Source organism: Pecten maximus, chromosome 6 (genome assembly GCF_902652985.1).
Source record: "Pecten maximus chromosome 6, xPecMax1.1, whole genome shotgun sequence".
Classification (NCBI taxonomy): Eukaryota; Metazoa; Mollusca; class Bivalvia; order Pectinida; family Pectinidae; genus Pecten; species Pecten maximus.
This window is the reverse complement of record NC_047020.1, coordinates 33,232,312-33,260,307: the sequence shown is the minus strand read 5'-3', so window position 1 is coordinate 33,260,307 and position 27,996 is coordinate 33,232,312. Positions and strand designations below refer to the sequence as shown.

The following is a 27,996-nucleotide window of genomic DNA, read 5'->3' as shown; positions in this document are numbered from 1 at the left end:
GCATGCCCAGTATAAGTGACCAGTGAACATTGTCGGATTAACTGTAGAAATTGAGCAACTTTTTAATATTTGGTGTTTTTCAAATCCAAGTAACTTTTATCGCGTTTAAACCTGGAGGAATCACGTCATATTGACGGTTTTTTTTTACAATGCACGTGCTGACGTTCTGTGTAATTTTCACCATACCTGTTTTACAGACGCAGACGAAGTATCTAGGCGGAACTGTCAGTTGGCGGGAATTCGAAGGATCGGTAAGGACGATTTCATTTCAATCACTTTTCAACAATATATTATTTTGAACATTGATTTCGCATATAATACCTAAACGTTAAATCTTAATGACTGGTTAGCAGATGCAATGTCGTGGCGTCCATTATCATCGTAAACAAAATCTTATAAATAATCTAGAAGGTCATATTCTCCCCCCCCCCCCCCCCCCCCCCCCCCCCCCCCCCCCCCCCCCCCCCCCTTGGCCAGTGGCATGGGATCATTTTTTGGAAATCTGAAATTATAACGAAATACCTGTGGAACCATTGAATTAAATGTAATATGAATGTCCATCAAGCGTGTCTCTGCGCGGCAGATCTCGAAATAGGAAATATCTAATGCATAATCTATTTTGAATAAAGAATATATTTTGCCATATTTATTAGGTATCTACGTAAAGGTGAGAAGTACAGGCAATCTTTCACATGTTTCAAAATAGTTTGGATTAGTAGTATGACTACTTAAAATACAGAGAAACAATAGTGCATATGTCTTCGGAGATGAGTGGATGGTACTCCAAAAAATAAAGAAAAAAAAAAATGAATAAATAAATAAATGTCTTCTTCAGATTCGGTTTGTTTATCGGATGACATGGGAGAAGGGGACTGGACCATGCGGGCCCTCGTGTTCTCGCGCCGATTTTATATCCAAGCATCCCCTTCCACCATCGCTTAGTTCCTTGTCTTGGAAATGTACTTCCGGTTGCACCGGAAGTCCTGTGTTGGGCGACGCTAACTACATTCTGACGTCAGTGAGTGACCATACTCCTGGCTGGGAGCAAGGCGAGGATCAGTTCTTCTACAACCTCACAGGGACAGGGACGTACAGTATCTCGTAAGTCTAGTCACAGTCTAGACTGGCCACCAGACCCCAAGTTCTCTAAAAATACTAGATTATCTGCCCCTAGTTTGAAACTTAGGATCAGACAAATCCTAGGGACCAAAGTCATAACGCTCAGTTTCATTTACAATTTTAACATTCTAGAGACAGGGGGCCAGTCTAGTCAGTCATCAATCGATCCTTTCCCATTACGATAAGTGAACACTAATGTCACGTTGTGTGTGTTATGTATATATCTGGATAACAATACGATCTGATGCAGTAGTTAAATTACCAAATGCTGGACACTGAACGACTTGTAAAATATTAATGTTGATATAAATATAGAATGCGGGTACCCGTGAAAACCCTACATGTACATGGTCGGGCTGGTAGCCTCACGTGCAATCGGGAAAATCCGTAGGTAGGTCGAATCTTAGTATGAGGGGGCCATGTGATTTAGTGACGGAAACCAGCACTGATGAACCTATAATCACTTGATGGGAGAAACGTCTCCGTATAAAAAAGCACACCAGACCTTGCACCAGATTTACATGACGGATGATGAACCAGAAAATGCTTAATTTTCTGGAACGTGAACTGTTTGGACGTATTCTCCTTAAAACAATCATAGGTCTCCAAGTACATATATAAATGGTTCATTTTTGTCACCGATTTATCGATTAGAATTAAAAATCACCGTTATGTCTACGAGTCTTAACACTTCATGATTTAGAGATACGACATGACATCCTATTTAAAGGAACCCCTGGTAAAATATATTTATATATAACTGTACAGTAATGCTGACCTGGCCGAACATTTGATTTTAGAACAAAATCATTATGACAATTAAAATGCTCTAACGATGAGAATACAAAGGTTAAATACATGTATGTATATATTGAAAATAAATCTATTTCGATTTTGTAAAATAATTTGTCATTATGAAAGAAAACAACTTTATTAAAATGTATCTTAATAAAAGGTCATAAAGTATGCTGATGAACATATACATCGACCATGAATCGTTAATACCGTCAAGTTTGCTACAGCAGGAGTTCTACATGAAGTCACATTCTGGAATAACCTGTATACTCTCAGGGTTGTCCTTGATAACAATCAAGTGGTCAGTTAGTGGTCATTGGAGGTGACAGTAAATGAATGCTACGGTGTAAATCCCACTGAATTAATAAAGATGACCGTCTATTGATAACGTATTTCAATAAATCACTTTCTGTTTGCGATAAGGTAACAAAGATTGACCCAGGTCACCTCGAACACAGCACTACCCCATTACTGGTGACCTTGACCAACCTTACTTGTCACTATATAAATATAATATATATTTGTAATACCCATGTACATATATCTATATTGTATGTATTCAACCAAGTACAATTATGACATTAGATTCAATTCTTTAACCTTCGGACCAACAAAATATAGTGTATAAGATCCATTGTGTAAATAGTTAGATACAATACATAAACACAATTCACGAAGGGGAACAATACTATGACTCGTACCCTGACCGAGCCCCGAACTTATATAACCATCCATGTAGATATAGTGTATGTCTATATTATGAACTTACTGACATTAAGCTTAGATGCATTATAGTTTGATTACATTCTACTTCGTATCGGAGGAGGGATTTTGATGAATTGAAAAACTTGTTCCAATACATTTTCTCCTTTCTGTAGCAATTTAAAATTTCCCGACTAGGAAATTCGTCTTTCCGTCGATGTTATAACGTTAATGGAGCAAATTATGACGGGAATTTGTTAATTTCTATTAGTCTTATTCTCGTCTCTGATGATAAGTACATAAATATAACCTCATTAATCGTCAGGTAAGATTCTAATTGATGAACGTGGGAACGGCGATAGCTCAGTCGATTAGAACGACGGCCACGTAATATTAGGTGAAGATTCGAGGTGTATGGTTCGAAGCTCCCTACCCGTGGTGGTTTGTGTTTCTCGGGAATCTGAGAAACGGACAGGTCTGAACTGTCGAGGTTGTGCCATTGAGTAAGGTACTTTACCCTAATTACTATGGATGGCATGTGACGAGCCTTACATATGTTGTTGAAGTCATGTAGTCACCAGCTACCTACTACAAGGAAACCCCGCCTAAAAATGACCACGGTGGTTCACAGGGCGATAAACCCAGCAAACAAACAAGCATTTTTATTAAAGGAAAGATCTAAGAATCAAATGCCAAATGCGTGATAGGGAAATAGCGAGTCATGTATGACGTATGTACTATATTAGAAATGAACCTACTAGTTTCTCGTGGTAAATACACATCAACTCATTGAGGAAATGCCGAAAATGCAATTGCACGATTTCAAAGATGTATACATTAGTACTGTTATAGCAAATTTGCTGATGAGAAATATGAAATGTTTTACACTTCATATTCTGGTTTTTATTGTTTCATTGACTCTACCTGTAGGATTGATGATCTCCCTTGGCCTAATTCCTCCGGTTTTGGACGCATGGTGGCGTCCGTTCAACTAGGTGTTCGGAACGACACGAATGTCTCCAATGCCAGTCCCATCGCTGCAGTCCCGCCCTCTGTTGGGTAAGTACATACATAGACCCCATTATTGTCGGATAGAGGGTAAAAACACTGATAAAGTACATTATACGAAATAGGCGGCCATATGTTTCCGTGTTAGTTACGTCCATAGGGCCGAGACAGGGTCACAGGCCTTTGAATATTGGATTGTATTATTGGTCGTAACTATTTCTTCTTTATCTTGAAAAAGTGTATAAAATAAAGCGAATCAGCCTCAGCTGTCGATATTTTGGAGAGCAATCAAGCGTATAATATACACAAACTTGATCTGCATATTTTTGCACTTCATTGAAGCATAGCCTAAACGAATGACTTTTGAAATGATCTTGAACACGAGTGACCTCCTTGATAATTACCCAACATGAACTGTACTGTGTGCCTGTGCTTAAGCATAGTATACTCATGTGAACTGTAAATTTTCCAGAATTCCTTTTAATTGCAAAAGCGTGATCAGTTTGCCGACAGAAGATCCAGATGTAGATTCCGTAAGATGTCGACTGGCTACAGCCACCGAATGCGCAGACGCGTGCACGAATTTGCCGCATTTCTTTATCAACGAGGTAAAATTGATCAGCAGATGTTTTCAGACAATAGATCGTGAATTACGCTTAAGTTGTTGGCTTTTCTGTTCGGTTTGAAATACTGACGAAAAGAGGACAGAAAACAAGTTTTGATATATGTATCCATCATATTACTACTGTAAAATTGTTAATTCAGAAGGAAAGGATACAATAAGGGTCTCAATATGATGAATACGAGGGAGGATTGATATGTTGTGAGCCTCGTATTGAAGGAGGTACTCAAGGATGTCCTACTATTCTCTGACCATTAAAGTAAACAAGACAATATGCTTTTGCAAAATGGACAAAATCGGTGAAAGAGCAGTCATCCAATAATATCCATAATAATATCGCAGCAACACTAGGGAAAGGTGCCCCTTCATATGCTAAAGTGAAAACGTGGTTGGCGGAATTTAAGCATGGCCGAGAGAGGATGATCCCCGTCCTGGAAGGCCTGTCAATGTTGCAACTCCAGAAATTGTCAATGATATTGTTGTAGCGGAACTGGACCGGGTCGATCATCGGCGACCAGGTAGCTCAATCGGTAGAGCATCCGGCTAGTGTTCGGAGGTCCCGGGTTCGAACCCCGGTCTGGCCGTGCATTTTCCCCCTCCTATTACATCTGGTGCCTGTGACCAAACCTTGTTTCAAGTGAGGTGAATTCTTGACAAGGGGATACCCGAACCTGGGTTGTGAGTTGTGAAGTCTTCGGGGTCGAAGACTTAAAACAAAAAATAGGAGGGAAGAGTGTAGCGGAACTGGACCGGGTCGATCATCGGCGACCAGGTAGCTCAATCGGTAGAGCATCCGGCTAGTGTTCGGAGGTCCTGGGTTCGAACCCCGGTCTGGCCGTACATTTTTCCCACTCCTATTACATTGTTATGACTGACAGACGAGTCACAGAAAGACATATAACCAGTACAGTTGGTATTTCACTGGAAAGAGTACATTCCATTCTGAGAGAGGACATTGCAATGAGAAAGCTTTCGGCCCGATGGGTACCAAGACATTTGACAGTTGATCAGAAGCACACCAGGCGCACATTATCGCGTGTTAATCTTAACTTTTTGAGGAAGATCCTGCAAACTTTCTTCAGATATTTGTCACTATGGATGAAACATGGGTCCATCATTTTACCCCAGAAGCCAAACAACAATCGACAAAATGGAAGCACCCTGGCTCTCCCCCGCCAAAAAGGCAAATACTGTTGGTTATGGCCTCGGTTTACTGGGATGCAGGTGGTATTCTGCTAATAGATCATCTCCAAAAGGGACAAACAATCAATGTCACATACTATGCTTCACTTTTGAGGCAGTTACGGGAAAATATCAAACTAAAGCGCCGCGGAATGCTCACTAAAGGTTATTCCATCAGGAAAATGCTACTGTTCACAAGTCTGTCATTGCCATGGCTGCCATTCACGATTTAGGTTTTAAATTGATTGAGCATCCACCTTATTCACATGATTTCGCTCCATCACACTTTCATCTATTTCTAAAATTGAAAACAGCTATTTCAGTCAGCCACATAAAGCTGATGACTCTCTGAACAACCAAGAAAGGGAGTTCTATAAAAGTGGCATTGAGGTCCTTAAACACCGCTGGCAAAGGTGTATATATACTGAAGGGGATTATGTTGAAAAATGATACAGCAAAATTCAAAACCTTCAATATGACTCACTACATATCAATTGGGCTTCGTAATGGATGCAGGCAGATACTCTGCCTTATATCCATATCTTAGTATATTGTTAGGTTAGGTATATATATATAATATAGTCAGTTTCACAATTTTCGCCAAAAATTCTATTGATTATATTTTAATAAATTCAAGAAATTTGGAAGTAAGAAGTTTTTTTACGAATACAGGAAAACTGCACACTTACCGTCCATGCGTCAGCTGACAATGGGTATAGACCAAACTCACTCTACCGGGTCACTGTCATGGTCGAGGATTTTCCGGATTACACCATTAGTGTTGGAACTGAGATTAAGAATCCTCGTCACAGTATCAGCAAGATACCTTTACAAGTATGTACAAACAGTATAAGTTAAATTTTATGCCACGTGTTACATTGACGTCACAATAAACATTACAGACCCTTCTGGAATTTAGGATTTTCTATCATTGATAGTACACATAATGAAAACTCACCACTCTCCTTATGTACTTCCCCTTTTCAATGTTAAACGAACGCTATCCAATATCATTCAATTTTGCTTTCACATATATTGACGATGTTCTGTTGTTAAATAAGAGTTTAGAAATAAATAAGCCAGGCTGATCGTATGCATACCTTTCTTATGGACTTGGAAGCAAGGTCTTTTGACTTTTAAGTTAGTTGTCTGGTTCGATCTCCACAGCATGATAGTAACATCCCTGTTTCCACAACAGCGGCTTCTATATGTTTGGGATAACACGTGATAGATGTTGGCTACTGACGGACAAACTGACAACAAAGCGAAGCACATTGACGACGAATACGACTCCGATCTTTATCAAAATATCGTTAATAATATCGAAATCGAAATAATTCCTATTGTAATATAACGGTCAGTGGTTTTGTTTTTCTCATTCATTTGTATTGTTGTTTTCCTCCCACTACTTTAATTTTGATATTTTTGTAGACGTACCATTGCTAAGATTTTACCTTGATTCTTACTACCGATAACCCCAGAAGAAGCCGTGCATATTGTGAGAGGCGACAAATTGTGCCTCTCTCCCCAACTCCACTCCTATTTCAAGCAGGATCAGGGGTAGTTTTATTGCCTAAGAATGTGACTCCTTGTAACTCACTCACAGAACATCCCATTACCTCCATTATCAATAGAAACTGACCAGACCTGATCTGCTGATCCCCATGGCTACAACTGAAATCCTTATATTTCCTATGTTTCCCGGTCTGCTCCTCACTTGCTGTGTGTTGGTTTCTTCCATTCTTCTGTGGGTGTCTTCTTGGTATCACCCAGCTGGCTGTTGGTGTCATTTTGGTATTACCCTGGCTGTTGGTGTCTTCTTGGTATCACCCTGGCTGTTGGCGTCTCCTTGGTATCACCCTGGCTGTGGGTGCCTTCTTGGTATCATCCTGGCTGTTGGTGTCTTCTTGGTATCACGCTGACTGTTGGTGTCTTCTTGGTATCACTCTGGCTGTTGGTGTTTTCTTGGTATCACCCTGGCTGTTCGTGTCTCCTTGGTATCACGGTGGCTTTTGCTGTCTTCTTGGTATCACCCTGGCTGTTTGTGTCCTCTTGGTATCACCCTGGCTGTTGGTGTCTTCTTGGTAACACCCTGGCTGTTGGTGTCAGTTTGGTATCACCCTGGCTGTTGGTGTCGCCTTGGTATCACCCTGGCTGTTGGTGTCTCCTTGGTATCACCCTGGCCGTTGTTGTCCCTTTTTTTATCACCTTGGTTATTGTGAAAACGTTTTACTCTGTTCCAGCAAAAACACACGACAGTTGTTGTTGGTTAAACAAAAGAAATAAATCGTTATTTTCATAATTTTTGTAATACATTTTGCGAGTATTTGTTTCTTTATTTAATTCCCTATAGCCTCATTCCCTCTTGTTAAGGTTTTAACCTTTGCTGGTACCTGTGTGTTCAGTTTGTCATTCTTTGTAGTTTGCAGTGAAAGTGTTGTCGACAAACGGAGGCTGTGATAACCCGGAAATGAAGTTTGCATCCCCAGACATTCCGGATGGTATCCGGTTCCCGTATCCTCCTACAGGTCCCTTATTCCAGACTCTCTCTTATTACATTGAGACACCAAATGTCAGGTGGGTATTTAACATAAACAAGTTTCTGATAGTCGTATATGCTAATATTCATACTTGTCTGCATGCTACGCATTAACCAATATGCTAAACTATTTTTGAGGTTAAAGGGCTTCACTTTGTTTTTATTCTGTAAAAAATGATATCATCTTAGAATCCTAACCAAGATAGAATAATACAAGGAAAATTATGAAAATGAAATAATACAAGAACCGTGCTTCGTTTTGTTTTTATCATTTTTTGCGAAAAATAAATCGTTTATGTTGCAATTGTAGGTTAGACCGCGAGAATTTGAATCATTAACTTTTTCTCGTCTTCTCTACCTGCATATTTGAAAGAATAAATACACACATGATTTGAAAAAAAAGATAAATCTGATTATCATTGATAAGTGATGAAGCTAATGATCTTTTGAACAACTGAACACATGTATATCTAAAGTAATCAACTAGATATATGTACTTAAATCGAAACACGGTGAGTGGGAAACACCAACGGCATTTGTATGCAATTAAATTTCAGAAGTTGTTTTACAAAACAATGTACTGACATGCATTGAATGATATTTTCTACAACACAGCGGTACCGATTTCGTAGCGAGTCTTGCCGCCATGTTTAACCACAGCAAGATCCCGGATGACAAAAACCGGTCAAACGTGACTCATCTCTACGGGTCATGGTACTCGCGGCGGGACCAATCAGGAGACTCCTTCAACTGTGTTTGGGGCAGACGACAGGACGGGTAGGGACGTAGTTAAAGTTTGTGTATCGATCGACAAACTCTGGAGGTCATTATCAGATTCAGACATTCTTTGAAGTATTTAAGCTCTTAACAAAATTCAAGTACATTTTAACATTTATGTGTGACAGAGGTTACGGTTCCATATGTCGGCACCATTTTCTTTCATTTATATCAATGCCTTGGACTCGATGTCAACTGTTATAACTTCATAACCAGTTAAAGAAATGTCATAGAAGGGGCCGTTACATAAAATATATGGATTGAATATAAAAGCTCTTCTAATAATTATGTAATGAAATATGGAGAAATGTTATACGTGGAAAGTATAATACAGACGATTGTTAAAACTGTCAAGTAAGAAATATTAATATATCTTGCAGCCTCACTACATTGGAAAAGCGCTGTATGACTGTGTATCTCAATGGTAAGTAGCATACACTTATCAAAACATAACAACTTAAAATAAATGAAAACAATATCAAAAAAAAATTCTGTTTGGATATGAACATAAGTCTGTTGGATAAGGGGTATATGGTCACATATTCAGCATCCTCGATGTAATTCTGTAGCAATGATATACCATTTCAATTTTGTAATTGTCATTATCAGATTTCGATCAAAGTTCTCTTGGTATATTCGTCTTCATTTCACGAAGTAAACACTTTTTAATCATCGGACGTGTTTTTTCTCATGTCAAATTGAGAAAAAATTATTTTATATTTAAATGAATATATCAATGTATGTCTTTAAAGTAATGAAGTTTTGTGTAACAAGGATCAGTTGAATTAGATATTAGAATACATCGTTATCTGGATTTTTGTATTGATTTTTGTTTCATGATCTGTTGGTGTGTTTCCGGTTAATGTAAAGGCGATTGTTTGATTTGGTTTAGAATTGTTTAACGTCCTATCAACAGCTAAGGTCATCTAAGGGCGGCATCCAGTGTGCGAGGTGTATACGTATGTATTTTGGGAGGCTACGGTATGTTTGCGTTTGTCTCATTGTGATAGCGTGGAACTGATGTCGACTTTATAGTGGTACCTCACTGAAGCATACTGCCGAAGACACCGAGCTTGACACTCCATCCGGTCACATTATACTGACAATGGGCTAACCAGTCGTCCCGTTTCCATAAGGCTGAGCGCTAAATAACAACTACCACTCTTAAAAACTCTAGTATGTCCCGGCCAAGGAACAGAACCCAAAGCCAGATTCATGCCAGGGGCAAACTCCCAACTAAAGGCCAAAAGTGAGGCAGTGTTAAAGGACATATTAAGAAGAAGAAAGTTGTTTAGGGGAAAAAAAAGAGAAAAGATAATATCCCAATTTTAGTCGCCTCTTGCGATCATGCAATGGGGGCAGCAGGTACGCATTAAATAAAGTGTTATTATATGATACATCGAAAAAAAAACATTCATAGAAGGAAGAACGCACTAGCTAGGATGTAAGGGAGGTAATTGTATTTGTTTATGCATTTATTAGTTTGTTTATTTATCATTTCGATTGGGAATATCTTATGGTGCTTTTATATTACAGATGTTGGCCATTGCACAGGAGGTGCGTTCTGTAAACGTAATGGCACGTGCATAACACTCTATAAACGCTATACGTGCAAATGCCCACACGGCTTTAAACCACCGGACTGTCAGCTACGTAAGTAACATTTTGGCGTCATGAAGTAAATGATGCAAAGTTTATATTTTCCAGAAATAATAGAGAGAGAGCACTCACAATTCACAATAATATGCCTATGGGTAATATAATTTGGCTTTTGACCACCATTGTTGGAAATAATCGGTTTTATGGGGATTCCTCTGGTGAAACGGTCACATGACTTTCTCCAAAATGTTCTTTTTCAAGCTGATCTAATTACTTTTATTTTGGAAACTAACAAAGTTTTTGTGAATATTTGTACCGTTCTTTGCTTGCTTGTATCGAAACCGTGACTTTTGCAATGACATTAGGCCTCATGATAACTTATTTTAGATTTGCCATTGTGTATCTTGGATTCATGTCATTTTACAATAAACAAACAACTGTGCTTTTTAAGGACTGGTGTAGAATTACATTGGAAAGCCCTTGCGATGTAGAAGCGCTTTAAGATGAGATGTAAAGTTATTTTCAATGACCTGGTTTTTTTTTTTTTTCTTATTATTTTATCTTTATTTTATTTTATTTTTACTATTTTGTCATATTTCGTGGATAGCACACCTACGTGTTTATTTTCAGGTGTGAGTTGTCTGGACTTCCCATGTAAGCACAATGGATCTTGTGTAGATACCGGAACAATGTACAAGTGCATGTGTGCTCCAGGTAATAATACCAATGAGATAGTTTCTTAGTTCAGGGCATATAGGTTATGTAAAATCACAAAGAGATAACTAACATGTAAACAAAGCGGTCATGTTTGATAGAAGTCACTAAAACAAACGAGAACATATACGTAAACAATATTAGTATTTTCACGGATAATGAGACTATAGGATCGGGAGAGTAAGCACCTGCTATGTAAAATCAACAGAATAACCAGACAGATCGCATGAAACGCAAGACAGGAACAAATGTGTGACCACCGTTAAGTTACATTTCTACATGTTATCTTTATTTATATGTAGGTTACCATGGGGTGGACTGTGAATGGAAATATGATGAATGTTCAAGTTCACCTTGTAAGAACAACGGCACGTGCAGTAATGACGTCACTGGTTTCACCTGTTCGTGTTTGACTAATTACACAGGTGACACATGCCAGACATTAAGTAAGTAAAATCTACCGTCCACAGAATGTAATTGTTTGTTTGTGTAAGTTTTTGCTTAGATGGAGCATAATATTATGTTTAATTTGTAAACATAGCACAATTGTTTCAACGTTGTATCATGCATTAAATTGTTGAAGGCTTAAAGAATAAAGAAAGTGATATTTGAAACGCATAGGATCTACGATATTTTCTCACGACAACATTGTTTATTGATATAACTATATGTGTAATGGAAATAATGTAAAAAGTGTATTGAAATGTCCTTTGCGAGAAATGCGTCTTTTAGCAGGAAACAATCTTTGATATCTTCTTAGCTACGATTTTGAGAATAAAAACAAAACAATGCAAGGTATTTTTTGAAAAATTATTTTTTAATCTTGAGAGTCGTTTCTTTGAAAACGACACGTATATTTTTCATGTGAATGTCATATGATCTTAAGACCTTTACTTGTCACATGACCGGACGAATGTCAGTAAGTAGATTTGTATTCGCCCTTCTATTAATAGTACGACAACATACCTTTAGTCGTGTATTTTAACATGTTATCAATGGAAAAAGAATATATTTTTAGGTAGAATTTATCAGAAAATCATATGGTAAATAAAACTGCTTGATCAATTAGTTTTGAATTTGATTTTTATTGGGAAGCATGGAAAATACCGAAAACAAGCATCACAAATGAGATAAAAATCGAAATCTAAACACTAAACTGTTAATGTATAATTTCAATTCATTATATCAGTTCTAAGTTAGATTTTAACCACTTATCTACTTTGTCAATTCGTTTATTTACCATAATAATACGGTATAAAATATCACATCTCAAATTTACCTGTTTACGTACATGTATACTTCTGAATTAACAAGACATGTATAAGAACAATATGAAATGTATGATTGTGACAAAAAAAAAAACGAAAAAAAAACAGCACCGAATATAAAAGGAATGCCACATATTTACGTTTCAATCATTTCAATTAATGTATTTTCTTTTGTGTTTCAGGCACCAGTGGCATGGTATGTATAGATTGACGTTTGGTTAAAGATTACGTATTTACTAAAACTTTTCAAAATAGGTAACTGATTTTAATGATTAATTACTGAGAATACAATGTGAAGGTATGTACATACATCAGTCGATTGATACAAGAGACATATTCATTGTACAATTAAATAAATATATAATAATTACTCGCATTTCAACTACAGGACTTGCGTGTTATGGGTAACAATCTAGACCCTCCCGTCTGGCCTATAGTGGTTGGGGTGTATGTTGGAGTGGCGTTAGCGGTATCGGCTGGTGTCTGTTGCTGGCGCTACTTTGCCGCTGCCAAGCGTCGAAAGAGGAAAAAGGAAAAGCAGGTAGAACCCACGTCAGGCTGGGTTAAAGACTCTAAGGACATATCTCGGCCTTCAAGTGGCCATGTCCCAACAGGAAGTTCCGTACAGGATTCTGACAACGTCAATGGAGCAAACGATTTTCAGGCGACACCACAAAATAGTGGTATGGCCGGATCTGACTTCACGATTAACAGAACATCATCATAACTGATAAATATTGACAAAGACTCACTGAAAACAGGACTGAAGTATTGTGCATGTGTGCTGCGCATACTTGTTGCTATGTAACATATACAGTGTGGTAATAATCCATATTGCTTACATATGTAGTGTGATTGTAATTCCACATTGATTACATATGTAGTGTGATAGTAATTCCATATTATATTGCTTACATATGTAGTGTGATAGTAATTCCATATTGATTACATATGTAGTGTGATAGTAATTCCATATTGATTACATATGTAGTGTGATTGTAATTCCATATTGATTGCATATGTAGTGTGATAGTAATTCCATATTGATTACATATGTAGTGTGATAGTAATTCAATATTGATAACATATGTAGTGTGATTGTAATTCCATATTGATTACATATGTAGTGTGATAGTAATTCAATATTGATAACATATGTAGTGTGATTGTAATTCCATATTGATTACATATGTAGTGTGATAGTAATTCCATATTGATTACATATGTAGTGTGATAATAATTCCATATTGATAACATATGTAGTGTGATTGTAATTCAATATTGATTACATATGTAGTGTGACTGTAATTCCATATTGATTACATATGTAGTGTGATAGTAATTCCATATTGATTACATATGTAGTGTGATTGTAATTCCATATTGATTACATATGTAGTGTGATTGTAATTCCATATTGATTACATATGTAGTGTGATTGTAATTCCATATTGATTACATATGTAGTGTGATTGTAATCATATTCAAAACTTATTGATTACATATGTAGTGTGATTGTAATTCCATATTGATTGCATATGTACCGTGATTGTACTTACATTTTAATTGATACATATGTAGCGTGATTGCAATCCCATATTGATTGAAATACTTTCACTGCATGTCTCTATTACATGGTTTGAGACCTAAGTCTAGACATTTCTGCATGTAATTTTCACTTTTTACACCAACGTGGATAATTAGCCTAAGGAAGCTTTCTAATTCTGATGTACACAAATAATTTTAACGAATGATAAAGACATTGTAAGATATTATAATAGTTATTCTTGTACAATTAATATAAATTTTGAAAAAAAAATTAAGATCTGTAATGTTAATTAAAGAGAGAGGTCGTGTCTGATGCTGTTAGACTCTCTGACATTGTTGGCTGTTCTTTCCTTTTACATAAAAGTCCCAATCATGAACTTAAATTACCGTTCCTCGGGATGGATCTAGATAAATATTTGATCAAACATGAAACTCGCGTCTTTATCGATATTCTGCTACTCACTGACCTTTATAGAAAGGCTATAGATACACTGCTTGGTCAATGACTTATTTGGCTTTCCCTGTATTAACACTATCATCTCCATTCACGATAACCATCAGCAATTGAATATTAAATGTATGCTGTTTTGAATGTGGTATTCTAATTTTGTATATGGGAGATATGATATCAATACTGACCAATCACAAGCAAGTCGTTCAGCAGTATGTGGCTAATTTGTCGTGTAAGAACGTAAAGAGATACATGTTTTCGCCTATTAGTGTTAAAAGTGAGTGTCAAAGGTCAGCATTAGTGTTTGAAAAGGCATTGGTTATATTGACATAGATGTTCATGGCCGGCTTATCGAAAGCATTCCAACATAGCATGACGAATGATCGTATTTCCATTAGATTAGATGAACAATATTAACAAATGTGTATTAACATAATAGTTTCCGCCACCTGTGGATTCGACATTGAATGGCATATACCATTTACCACAATTTCAGTTGTTGTCTACTGAAGTAAAAACAAGACCACAAGGGTTCGAGAGTTGCAGGATGATGAAGACCACGGAAAAAGTTAATGATCGCTACATTCATTTCCGTGAGAATATTCTATCACCTGATTTGATATGTTTTTATATGTCTATTTTTGTCGTTGTCACCACCAAAGCTCTCATTTTGAGAACTTAAATTAAATTTGATCAAGATTTCCTCCGGAAAAATTTCCGTGATAATCTTGATTTTTATGTCAGGAGAATAATGAGACCATGACCTAAGTTTGTAATCATATTTTTATTTTGCCCTTCACTTTGACAATATATGCACTAAAACGTTGACCGCCTTACCATATAAACGAAATTCCCTGTTCCACGCGAGCTGTAAATATGACTTCATTGAACGATTCAAGCTGACTGGCGGGATCATATTACCAAACATTAACGGTCATGACATGGTACGTCGAGTACCGAAGTCATTCTGAATATATGATAGATAACATGCAGCAGATATTATTGTAATAAGTGAGACTTGAATTATTCATAATTGTCAGTGGTCGGTTGGCATAGGGGTAGCACATTCGTTTCTCACCTAAGCCGCAGGGGCTCGATTCCCTGATCGGACACGGAAAGGTATGGGTGACATACCCGTCCACAAGGATTCCGGTTTCCGTCCGCTATAAGGCTCTTCGCGCGTTTCCATCCGGGCAAATAAGCGTGATTAATATAATTTGATAGAATTTGTTACGCAATGGATGTAAAATAAACAAAGTTTATATTATCCATAATTACTTGTACTGTACTATATAAATTATTGTTATCCATCATCTTGATCACGTGCATTTAGGTTGGAAATCGTAATGCCTCTTCTTCGGTAAAACATATTTCAGTTTAACATAAATCATTGTTTAAAAGCACATTATCCCGACCGAGCTATATTACATAAATGTAAATGCAATCAATCTGTCTTGATACTGACACGCAGGTCAAAGGCCAAAGTTTATTTTCAATCCGGGTAAATGGTAATGCGAAACAAATGTAAATATCAGTTAACTATCCATAGATCTTCGTTTTAAGTTTCTCCCATATCGGGCCCCTGCTGGTGGTTAAGGTAATAGTCCTTTCTTGATTCCCTATAGAATCTCGCCAATAAGTGTGGGATCCTCGATATCGTAATTCACCACCTGAAGGCGAGTGTTGATAGTGTCGGGTGTGTAGCCGTTTAAAATAGATCTACCCAACAGAAGTAATATCATTGTTATCTCAAATGAGCAAAGTAATGTCAGTGGTGCAGCCAGTTACGGTCATCTTCATTATAATTTTGGCACACTGTGAAGCCCAATTTCTTGGCGGAAGCATTAACTGGTATTTGTTGAATGGAAAGGTAGGTGGAATCATTAATATTCATCACTTATATAGTATGTAGGTGGAACATTAACGAATTTTGAAGAACACATTCCTTAATATTTCGGGTTACTGAAATTCCTCAGCATTCCATCGGGGAAATGAAGAAAAGAAGGAAAAGAAGTGATGATCCAAAGGCAAAATGACGAGTAATAGTAGTAAAGGCAATATACATGATTTCCCTAATCACGTCATAATATTAAAATCACTGGTAGCTTTAAACCCAATTTTACGTTAACGTTCTAATAGCTATTTGATTTAGAGTTCTCATAGAGAGTTCTCATTTCTATAGAGAAGTACCATAAAATAATCATGAGAATAGAAACGTGATATAATAGTGATGATTTATTTGTTCTCACTATAATGAGTTGTTCTTAAATATCATTGTTAATGTCTGAAATACATATACGGAAAATCAATACTGAGAATAAATCACGTACAGGTAGTATTTCTATAGTTGTATTGCAATCTGCTCTATAGCAAACAGCGTTCATTGTGTATATATGTTCGTTGTTTTAATGGTTGCGATGGAACCACGAATATAAACACAACGGATATAGCTGTGTGTATTTTCCTTTTACCATTGTTGCATTGGCTAACCTTGAAACCTTGGTTTGTACCACGAAATAATAATTTGAAAGCACCAAACCACGAGAAAAAGTACACATGAACAATTTGTGTTATACAGTATGTCATTCTAATAAAAGAAAATTTGATCTAAAAATGTTCATCGTATGTGAAGTAAAAAAAAGCAAATACTTCGTTTTTGAAAATCAGATTTTAACTCTCTAGCATAGCATAACATGTACCAAAACAATTATGGCCTAAGCCGCCATAGAATGGATTACTAAAAACAGGTGATTAGAAAGGTGGCAATACAATATCGATGTATTTTATGCAGTATATTAAGGTTGTTTTCGTATTACAATGTCCATGACACAAGCATTATCAAATATACATATAGAATACTTTCTCCCTCCTGATTTGCAAAGTTTCATAATGCAATTACCTTTGTTGTGCTATCTATAAATTTCCGATGTCGTTTATTATTGTTTTTGCGTTGTATTTTGTCACACGTAGTCACACATCGAAATATTTCTCACAATAGACATTGTTCACAACTATGCAATGGTTATTGTTTGCCGGTTTTTTTTGGTATAATTTGTACAGTATTTCAATACACGGTTTTAGGAGGCTCAAATATTCCCTTTAAAGTCCATTACTAAAGAACTTAGGCACTTGATTTCGTGGATTAATTGCGCATTCGAAATCCACAAATATCACCCTTCATATCTGTAGATACAGTTCCAGTTGGCCCCACTTGTATATCGCAAATGAATAAATTCCTTCATGTCAATTCTAATATATTTTGATTGGTTGGTATACGGATTAAGAGTGCATATAGACGATAACAATGTGTGTTGTTTTTCCTTACTCTTATTACCCTTTTTATTCTTTCAATCTGCATATTCAACTATCGTTTTTTAATTGCGTAGTGTCTTAACTTTAAAACAGGTTCGGTTTACCTATCGCATGACGTGGGAGAAGGGGACGGGTCCATGCGGAGCTGGATGCTCGCAAGCCAGTGTGAACACTCCTGGAACATTGCATCTGCCGTTGACCATTTTGAACTGGAAATGTACCTCTGGTTGCAGTGGGAACAGTCGACTTCATGATGTAAATTACGTTACAACGTCAGTAGGGTCGGCGGCGTCAAGCTGGGAACAAGGGGAAGGAAGTTTCTTGTTTACGCCCCCTGTAGCAAACGGAAAATATGAAATAACGTAAGTACCTAAGTGTTTTTACGGCGATTAAGAAAGCATATTTCTGTTCTTAACCATAATGACGAAATATGATGCGATATTCATATATAAATATTAAGAGGCTTCTTCTGATAGGTCGACACACTGTCTATTATGGTAATTAGGAAATCAAACAACCATTTTTCCATCCATTCAAACTGGTATTTGAAAGAGTGGTGGATCGTGAGGTATATTTATGGTGATTTAATCATTATATTATTTCATTTAATTATACTTTTTATTATTATTTTCGACAAAATTAGCTACGGATAGAACGAAATATGAACAAGTGATTAATTTCTTAATTATGAAATAGAAATTAACATGGTCGATTGTCAGGAATCGACAATCACACAGTTCTTTTTGAATGCTCTGTTTTATTAAATTTGAAACAAAACTAGCTTTACTTTAACAGTTATAAGTCCAAACTAACTTAAATTTCCGTAAATGAATTGGGAAGGTAACATATTTTCGCAGACTTCGCTACTAATCTAAGTTGGACGGTATCTTTTTTTCATCGTTCTATCCTCGACAATGGCAAAACGAACTGATAATGATAAAATCTCAGATATCTATGTCCATGTATTTGAATGCGAAACGCTATGTGATTTCTCAAAAAAAATAAAACAATTTGTTTTGTAGAGTTTTTGTTGTTTTGAGTCTTGGCATAGGTCATATTAAGGTGGTGTTCGCGAAGGATGCGGCACAAAGACAATTTTGTATTGTGTGATTAATTAAACATGCTTTTGTTTTTCTATTACATCAATGCAGCGTTCACAGGTGCAGAATTTATTTCGTTATTTTTGTAACATTGTTTTGTATCATGGCCTCTCATAGATTTACGCGGATTTACATTGTTTTAATCCCGAGGAATCATTCCATCATATTAGTTATCTGCATAGTTTCACATAAAACAAATGTGATCAAAAGATCCATTTAAATGTATACTTCCTAAAACAAAAAAGATTATTTGATAATCCCTCTTAAATGCCCCTCAATTCACCTTCATCGACCAAGAATGTTTAAAAAATAAAAATTCAATAATGATAATGCTTTTGTGTACACAACAGGTGTACTTTAAAATCACATAGTAAATTAAAATTCCATATTCGTTTTACAAAAAATATCTACTTGTAATATTCAAGTGAAATGAAAGTGACACATGAAGCCCTTGTGTTTTAACTGCTTAAACTTGACACCGACCTTGGTTGTTTATCGTTATATCGTTACAGAAAGTGATTACGTTACTTTGGTCTGTCAAAACTCTCCCTGACCTCTTAACGGGAGACTAGATTATAGTATTAACCTGTAAGTTTGGGCTTGATCCTTTCAGCGCAAGGATAGTTCTTTCCGTGCCACCGCGTCTACATGAAAATATTCCTGTGATCGCTTTTATAAATACAGTGTTCTATTTTCAATTTGATATTTACTCGTGGATAAGAAAGCCTGTAGCCAAATATCATTGTTACCTGGGCGTCATGAAGATTGGTTAACATCAATCTTCTATTCTGATTGATTTTCTTTATACTAAATCATTTAAGCCACATCACGAAATTACGGTTCTCAATTTATTTGGAAAACGACCTCTATTGGAATTATTGAAACTACTATATTCATTGATAAAGTCGGTTAAGTGACCACTTCGGGTATAAATGACATGATATGACCGAACTAAATGCAGTCAATTCAATGAGAAGAACACAAGTGCAAGAAACCCTGAAAGTGATGGGTGAACTATACAGTAGACTTTACCTCGCCATTATATCTTTTCCTTCCTGGTTACTGCTTAAAATCACTGACACGTTTGAAGTATATCAATCAGATGTAATAAGATATATATCACACATCGCGTTATTAGTCAAATTATTATTTTTATTCTGTCATGATTCAAAGTAGTATTCGGACCCTTCGCATTAAATCTGAAAAGGCCACCAATTCATCAGGCGTGTCACACTTTCACATGTGCCTTTATGATGGCATGCGCCTTTGACGACGGCGGAATGTAGTGGTATATCAAAGTGTTTGATTGCAGGATAGTTGCCGGGAAAAATAATAAAGCACTTTTGTTTGATAAAAGAAGCACTTTTGTATGATAAAAGAATAATGAAAGAAAATCGGAAATCAAAATATTAGGCTAAACCTCACAGCCAATCTCTTTACATCATTTAGGAAAATAATGTTGATATCCTTGACAGTCCTTTTTTTCGGTTTGGATATTTCGGCAATATCAGAGATCTGGCACTTAAAAGACAATGAAGGGACTTCAATGCTAACCGAACGTAAACCTTCAATATTTCCGCGAACTATTAAAATGCAAAATAGTAATAAGAGGTAAAAAAACACTTTTGAGTTTTTAGCAATTTAAATAACGTCTTTAAGGGTTTTGGTTTGTAAATTACAAGAAATCATTTTTTGAGTAAAATTGTTTACAGATTGAGTACCTTGCGATGGTCAACTCAGGCTAATGGTCCCGGACAACTGCAGACAACTGTGGACCTAAGAATTCGTAGCGACACGAATCTCCCTAACGCCAGTCCGATAGCGGCCGTACAGCCTACCATAGGGTAAGAGTAACACACTGTATAGTTGTTTAATTTCGCAGGGCTACTATATCACGGTTGTCCAAACCGGAACTAGTTTTGGGTATCAAATTTCCCGCACCACCTCATTGTATTTTTATATGTTCCTGTATATTATACAATATAAATTTGTAATTGAAGTTTGAATATTTGATGGGTATTTATTTTCAATGACCGCGGATATAGAAAAAATTATATCCCTCCGAATATTACTATCTATACAGTACAACACTCATTGTCGCCAACACACCTGATCAATAACATATTTGTTATCATGGTCTGATCTAATGGCCGAATCATCTGATATTAAAATATAAAAAAAAAAACAATAATCAAAATTAATGTATAAATATTGCCTAGAATATGATATGAATAATACAAACATGATAGCAATACAATAAAATTTAAAATCATTGTTTAATGGGTCACATTTTAAAGTGCCATTTCATCTTTTAATTTAAATGTTGGTGATACTGAACAATATAGTACAGTATGATGTCAAATTAACTTTCTACATGTATATCAATGTTTATTATTACCTGAATAGTGAGAACTTATCGAGTTAAGAAATGAAGCATTGTTATAGGTAAGTTATTCCACACGGAATGTTATTGCAGTGTTGTCCTATGCTGGAATTGCAGTTTTGCCATGGATATATCTGTGACTCGTTCAACGATTTAAATTAAAATCAATACTCGCCAGGTCACTGGGTTGGTTTTATTGAGTTCATATGTATTGATAGGCATTCACATGTATGCTAATCATTCCAAGAATTGAGTTTTAACTGACATATTCCAGAATACCGTCTGGGTGTATGAAGACAATACCACTGCCGGTCATAGATCCTGACGCTGACAGAATTAAATGCCGACTAGCTGGTCCAACAGAATGCGGCGCGGCGTGTACAACACTCACTGGGATACATGTAGACCATGTAATGTCCTATTAGGTTACTTTAAAATAAATAGTTTTTTGTTTTGTTTTGATTTCTTTTTTTTAAGAATTAACATTTGCGATAAGGATTTTAAAAAATCATTTCGTTAGTTCAGTAAATCAAAATTGTGTTTCTATTAATTGCCTTGGTTCTTGGACAATTAACGTTTGAAAATATACTGTTTTTGAAGAAAAAGGTTTTTACGATTGTTTTCAAACCATTTCTCACTATTATTTAATCAAAAATTTTAAATGAGCAATTACAATTATCATTAGCGGCTGTTTCCGAACCTTTTTCGTAACTTTACAAGTTAGTAATGATGTAGATTGATTTTGTTATATATTTTTGTTGTCAATGATTTTTTGCGAGTTAATTATTTCATAAACAACATAACTAATGTAAGAATCACCAAGAGCAATATTCGTTCCATAATACAGGCTTATGCTGAAAGGTTTAATTTCGTCAAAACGCTAAGGAATTTCACTGCATTTTGCACTATCTTGACTGGATTGCTTACCTTTCTGTTGTAGGACAAATGTACAGTAACAGTACCAGGTACATTGAAAATGGGCGATTACCGCCTGGCTGTAGTTGTGGAAGACTATCCGAGAAGTGTCATAAAACTAGGGGGCGCCACCAGCAATTACAATCAGCCACTCAGCAATGTGCCACTACAGGTAAAAAAATGTTATTAAGCGAACATTGATTTTCCTAAGATGAATTATTGCTGATGTCTTGTTTATAATTGTATTGTAACTTCTTGTTCATTATATATATACATTGAAATGATAAAGGCAATATAGATACATGTATATTATATGTAGCAATAACGATTGTGAACACTTACAAATATCAAAATTGCAAATGAAGGGTTTCTTTGTTTGTCTTGACTGACCATGTACTTTCATATACATGTATATACGTGTATATATAATTTGCTTACCAATAGTGAACCTCATCCTCGAGTACATGTAGACGATAGATTGGAGATAGGAATATACTTGTTGATTCAATATGGTGTTATTCAACTGTATGTTATTGGGATTGATAAACAAACACGATTCAATTTGTGCCAAAGACTGATTATTTATTTTCCATAAAGACATGACATTATTCAATTTGACTTTATTTTGAACAGTGGCATTTCATGGATTTTTTAACTACAAAAAAATGTCTTCATTTCAACTTTTGTTTTGTACAGACGATTTCTTTGATATACAAAATAAAGGCCAGCATTGCAGCAGCTTAGTGATTTACTTAGTTGTACAAAACAAAAGTTTCAATACAATCGATAAAACATTAAAAGTTACACTACATTAAATAGAACCATAAAAGTTAATGTTTCTTTGATCATTCATGATGATCAATATACGTTTCTTAATATCAGTCATTCTAGCATACCATGATATACCGAAACAACCGTAAACAACAGTTATTTTCGTATTTCAAGTTGACTGTCCACGTGACCAAGGGCAGTGGCGGGTGTGGTCCCCTGTCTCCTGGCAGTACAGACACAGGTCCGACTGTTGTGTATCCCCCATCCGGCTTGCATTCTAGAACTCTCCACACGGTCCATGTATCTGCTGCAAGGTGAAGGTCACAAACAATGCAATTTTTTTTAAATGTTAATTGACCAAATAATGTAATTTTGTATCAACTAAATGTATTATTCGAGCAAATACTGTAGTTTAGATGATATTTCTTGGCTTTGGCACAGAATGAGAGGGGATACCTCGAAACAGAGGATCGTACAGATCATGAATACGCTACTGATTTAATGTGAATCAGACGAATAAAGAATAAAAAAAACTTCATCTTACATACTCCTTTACTCCTAATCTACTGGTTTCGTCCAAAAGTAGGAACCTCGCTTCCATTTGGGCCGACAGGAGCATCAATATCATTTGATTTGCATTTTTTTTTTATGTTGATATTTATATAAAAGAACTTTTATTATTCGTGTTGATATTGCAGCCAATCAGAAGTGATAATAAGTACGTCTGCTGGAGTGACTGCTACACAGACACCGGACCTTGGTCATCCAGGGAGTGTTGTCGTGGACACACACTGGACACCGAAGTCAGACCAAGACGGGCCGGCATTTACCTGTGTTTGGGCTTTACAACACGACGGGTAATATGTTATTGTTGGGAGCATAGCATTGTTTGGTCAATCAGAACAGCATATGGTGTCGTCGACGAAGTGTTTGCTTTAGTCTCAATGCATTGCATGTTCGTTATAAATGAGATACAGCTAATGACTGTGATTATACAAACGTTATCACATCTTAATGACGGTCTACAGTTATTCTACAAGGTCGTTAATCTCGTTTAGGTATTCTTTGAAATATCCGTAAAATATCATTATGACCTTGCTAAAAATGAATAACTTGAAAACAAAGTGTGCTCGATATTTTACATCGTAAACTGATGTCATACTCTTGGAAGAGATTTTGCCATCCAGAAGCAATATTGCTGTTGTTTTCATAACATTTTTCTTCAAATAGGGGCTTCCAGTTAATTTTTATTCATTTTCATAGGACTATTATCAAAAGTTCATGTTCATGAAATAGAAGTTCTAGCATCAAAAATGAAAAACTCTGATACATTTAATGTTATATAAGTTAAAATCGGAGTAGTAATAACGGATTATGTACATGTTAACAATTAAGTCGATTTAGTTGGTTTTGACTGTAACTATATAATGTATCATTTTATGAAACATTAATTTCATTGGTAACACTAAATTAATTTTTAATATGCCAGCATATAACATATATCTATGTATCTTAATGAAACGGTAACAGATATCTAATTTTGGATTATTGATAACGGTGATTTTTATTTCAGGTCTACTACCCAACAACACTGTTTCACTACATATGTTAGAGGTAAGAGTTAGAATATGACTTTTGACAAATATAGATGTGTTTTTGGAGGCTACAGTTAATAGCTATCCTTATGAAGATGTTTTCGAAGTGTCTGTTGTCTTTTTGCGTAAGATCAGATTTTAAAGATTTTGTCTCTGTATGCTGTTGTATTTTTTGTGTTCATTTTTATGGATAAAACATAATTATCATTATATTATATAAATATTATACATATAGCAAACGCTTCCTTTGATTATAATTTCTTTTGTGCAGGTTTGATTTCGCGCAGTGTAGGCATTTTGTTTTGAGATCACTTGTCAAGAAGCGCACTTAAATTACCTGGCTGTTCATAGCACGTTAAACATTTTTTACATATTTTATTTTTGTGTGTAATTACGCATAACAAATATGTTTATATCTTGACGTTAGACCAAGACAACTGTAATGGCGGTAACAAATGTTTACATGGAGGAACGTGTGTGGATCTGTATAAACGATTCACCTGCAAATGTCTGGGTGGGTTCACGTCAAACGACTGTTCCGTCCGTAAGTATACTCGTTATATTAGTATATCCTAAAATTTAATTCTTATCATATGAATGTTTGAATTAGGTTGAAAATATCAATACAATAATAAAACACAATTTAGATTTAAAGACGTTAACACTTGATAAATAAAGGAACACTCAATTCAATGCAGCATTTTAAAAAGATGTGACATACATGAAATTTTAAAAATAGCAAGAGTAACACATGTTTTGAGAATATCAAAATTTCACTTGACTTCATTTTCTATTAGTTTATTTTATAGTGACATTAAGTTCGACCCATTAATTCTTATAATGTGTCGGCCATTTTACTTGTATATATATAAATATATATCAAATATAAAGAGTTCTTTTCTTTGCACTTTGTTTCAACTTGCTGAAAGGTGCGTCCTGCGTTACGTCTAATCCATGCGTGAATGGTACTTGTGAGGAAAGGCATGGGTCTCTCTTCTGCATCTGTTCACCAGGTTTGCACGTAGTATATAATCAATATTTATTAGTCAAAACTTACTTAAGAAATGGAATTATCAGCAAATACACATGACATAATACATATTACTTACATTATATTCTACAGCAGGGGTCCAGTTTAAGGATATTCACAACAGTATCATTTTTCTTGCCCTGCCCAAGTCTCATCAATATTTCTTAACTTAAAAAATGTCAAGAGGAAAGCATATACAATGTAGAAGGAAAGTTCTTTTATTCTAATGATGCTGCTAATTCTAAGTAGGGAAATACTAAATACTGATAAAACCAGGATCACAAATAATTACCATGGAAATTGATAAAATTAGCACTGCATTTGCTTTGATTAATAATATCACATTTATCTAGTGGATACATTTATTTATGATTGAAGCTTTAACAATATACACAAGATTGATATTTTTGAAACTTAACAATATATTTATAAATACTAAATAATTAAATGCGTTAAACAATATGATGATTTCCTAGGGTACACAGGACAAACGTGTGATACTAAGGTGGATCACTGTGTCTCATCGCCATGTTTACATGGTGGCACGTGCACCGACAAGGTCACGGGGTCATCATGTGCGTGTACTGCTCAGTATACCGGAAGTCACTGTGAGACACGTAAGTAAGCAGTATAACAAAACTTATTTCTCAAATTCTGGAACGCACAGATCGACAGCACTTTTTAATAATTTTAGTCATTGAGGCTTTTACGCTTTACAAACATATTTCTAGTCAGAATAAAATGACCCATTTCGTTGACTTTGATTATCGTTCTTATTACAAACCTTGAATATTAATATAGAAAACATATTCAGATCATTGTTTAAAAGAAGCAAGCAAATAACAATATAAATATTTAAAAATATAAATAAAACAGTATTTCGAACTCTTTCATATAAGGAGTTATAACATGGAGGTTCAGATATTTATTACGTATCGTAATTAATCTTTCATGTCACCCTGGAGTTTATTGTACACTATTATTTTCATGTATGTTGATGTGAATTATAACTTGGTTTGTTAAATATGAACAATACCATTTACCTCTCAACCCAAAAGGCATCAAGACTCCCCAACATTCCACCGGACCCTCCGTTACTGCAAGTTTGCAGTATATCGCTACAGTATCCTCGGACAGTCAGGGAATACAGATAGTAGACTATGTCAAAGTGGCAGGTGAGTCCATAACATCATTTAGCGAGTGTATATCTTTGTCATAACTATCATTATACTAGTTAGTCAGGGTTTTCTACCAGTTTATTCATAAACTACTCCATGTCTGCTGACCAAGTAGATACAGGGTTTTCTATATGAAAATCCTCGACATATTGAACCATGGTTTCAAACATGTTAGTGCTAACAACATCATTATAATGGTGCTATCTTAAATTGTATTTTGATATGATACTTTATTGTCACATCTTCATATTGGTCTGTCACTTGGGTATTGGATGGGCTTGTTTTGCCCCACTACGAAATACTCTTTGTTTATTTTATAATGAAAACAAGACAATATTATTTTCTGACTACGAAAATTTCTATTCCAAGCACATAACTTTTCTTAGCGTTGTTTTATTTGCCTTGTAGATAACAGCAAAGATGTAAGTAAGCATTATATTCAATTGAACGTGAAAATATATTTTTCGTGTTGTTAACTTACTAAATACTGCGTAAAACCCTGACTGCTCGTGGTATTTAAGATTGCCAACAACACTCCTATTTGTTTCTAGTAGTGAATACACCACTTAATGAACATCCGCCGTTATTGTTCTTAATTTTAATTTTGATTAAACTTTGTACATAAATTTCCTTTTTTTCTTTTGCTCGAACACACTGGTCCCAACGCCAAAACAACATATACAAATCTTTCGGAAAGAATTAATAAACATCTTAACGTAGAATGTTACCGATATTTCCTATTGAGGATGAAGTTTTTATTACATATGAACGCTATATAAGCGTTATTTGTCCGTTATGAAATCAATTTCCCCTGCAGGATATCAATGTAGTTGTGAACAACGACAGTCCCCCTCTGTGGCCAATAGGCGTGGCCTTTGGAGGACTGCTGCTCATCGCTTTGGCCGGCTGCGGGGTGTGGTGGTGTTGTTTCGCCAAGCCAGGCCAGAACAAGAGCGTTGTTGGACCAACTGAACAATGGGCGCGCCCAAGCCGGAATACCGATGTCAAAAATCGTCACTCAGGATCTCCAGGCTCGGAAAACTCCCCACGAAAATCCGGGAATAATGTTACACAAGTGGAAACCAACACCGGAACACAAGTGTCGGGAGGATCGCCGCGGATTCTTAATATCTATCAATCGTCTGCTAACGACCCACACATACATAAATGTGGTACCAATTCGCGCGGGAACGTATACCACAAAAATACATTCTGGTGAAGTGGTATAGTCTTAATACCATACAATACACTGATGTCGTTTTTTGTATACGAGCATAGCTTCTGAATAAATTATTTGTTTTTGACTGTGTTATCTTATTATCAATGGTAGTGTTGTTTTGTGTGTTCGGTAAGTTTCCGATCGTTCAGACCTACTTCTCAAGTGTCAT

General features: G+C 35.8%; 2 protein-coding genes across 3 annotated transcripts; both read left to right on the top strand.

Annotated features, from left to right (window-relative positions):
• The first annotated feature begins 48 nt into the window (after positions 1 to 48).
• LOC117329581 (pro-epidermal growth factor-like) lies at positions 49 to 14,183 on the top strand. Its single transcript, XM_033887589.1, has 13 exons — positions 49 to 251; positions 836 to 1,101; positions 3,547 to 3,675; positions 4,097 to 4,232; positions 6,101 to 6,262; positions 7,851 to 8,005; positions 8,583 to 8,744; positions 9,125 to 9,168; positions 10,281 to 10,397; positions 10,974 to 11,057; positions 11,360 to 11,503; positions 12,508 to 12,521; positions 12,714 to 14,183. Exons 1-13 carry the CDS (start codon positions 150 to 152, stop codon positions 13,050 to 13,052), a joined length of 1,854 nt encoding a protein of 617 aa, XP_033743480.1. The 5' UTR covers positions 49 to 149; the 3' UTR covers positions 13,053 to 14,183.
• An 816-nt stretch (positions 14,184 to 14,999) lies between these two features.
• Positions 15,000 to 27,912, top strand: LOC117329579 (protein HEG homolog 1-like). 2 transcript variants are annotated; one of them, XM_033887587.1, is made up of 14 exons: positions 15,006 to 16,194; positions 17,730 to 17,998; positions 20,449 to 20,580; positions 21,394 to 21,529; positions 22,060 to 22,206; positions 22,980 to 23,119; positions 23,504 to 23,662; positions 24,379 to 24,419; positions 24,828 to 24,944; positions 25,330 to 25,413; positions 25,907 to 26,047; positions 26,489 to 26,605; positions 27,017 to 27,030; positions 27,426 to 27,912. In XM_033887587.1, the coding sequence occupies exons 1-14, from the start codon at positions 16,078 to 16,080 to the stop codon at positions 27,825 to 27,827; spliced, it is 2,016 nt and encodes a 671-aa protein (XP_033743478.1). In that variant the 5' UTR covers positions 15,006 to 16,077; the 3' UTR covers positions 27,828 to 27,912. The 2 variants fall into 2 exon arrangements, with proteins under 2 accessions (XP_033743479.1, XP_033743478.1); XM_033887588.1 differs by lacking the exon at positions 27,017 to 27,030 and having other exon boundaries at positions 15,000 to 16,194; positions 27,426 to 27,829.
• The last annotated feature ends 84 nt before the right edge of the window (positions 27,913 to 27,996 follow it).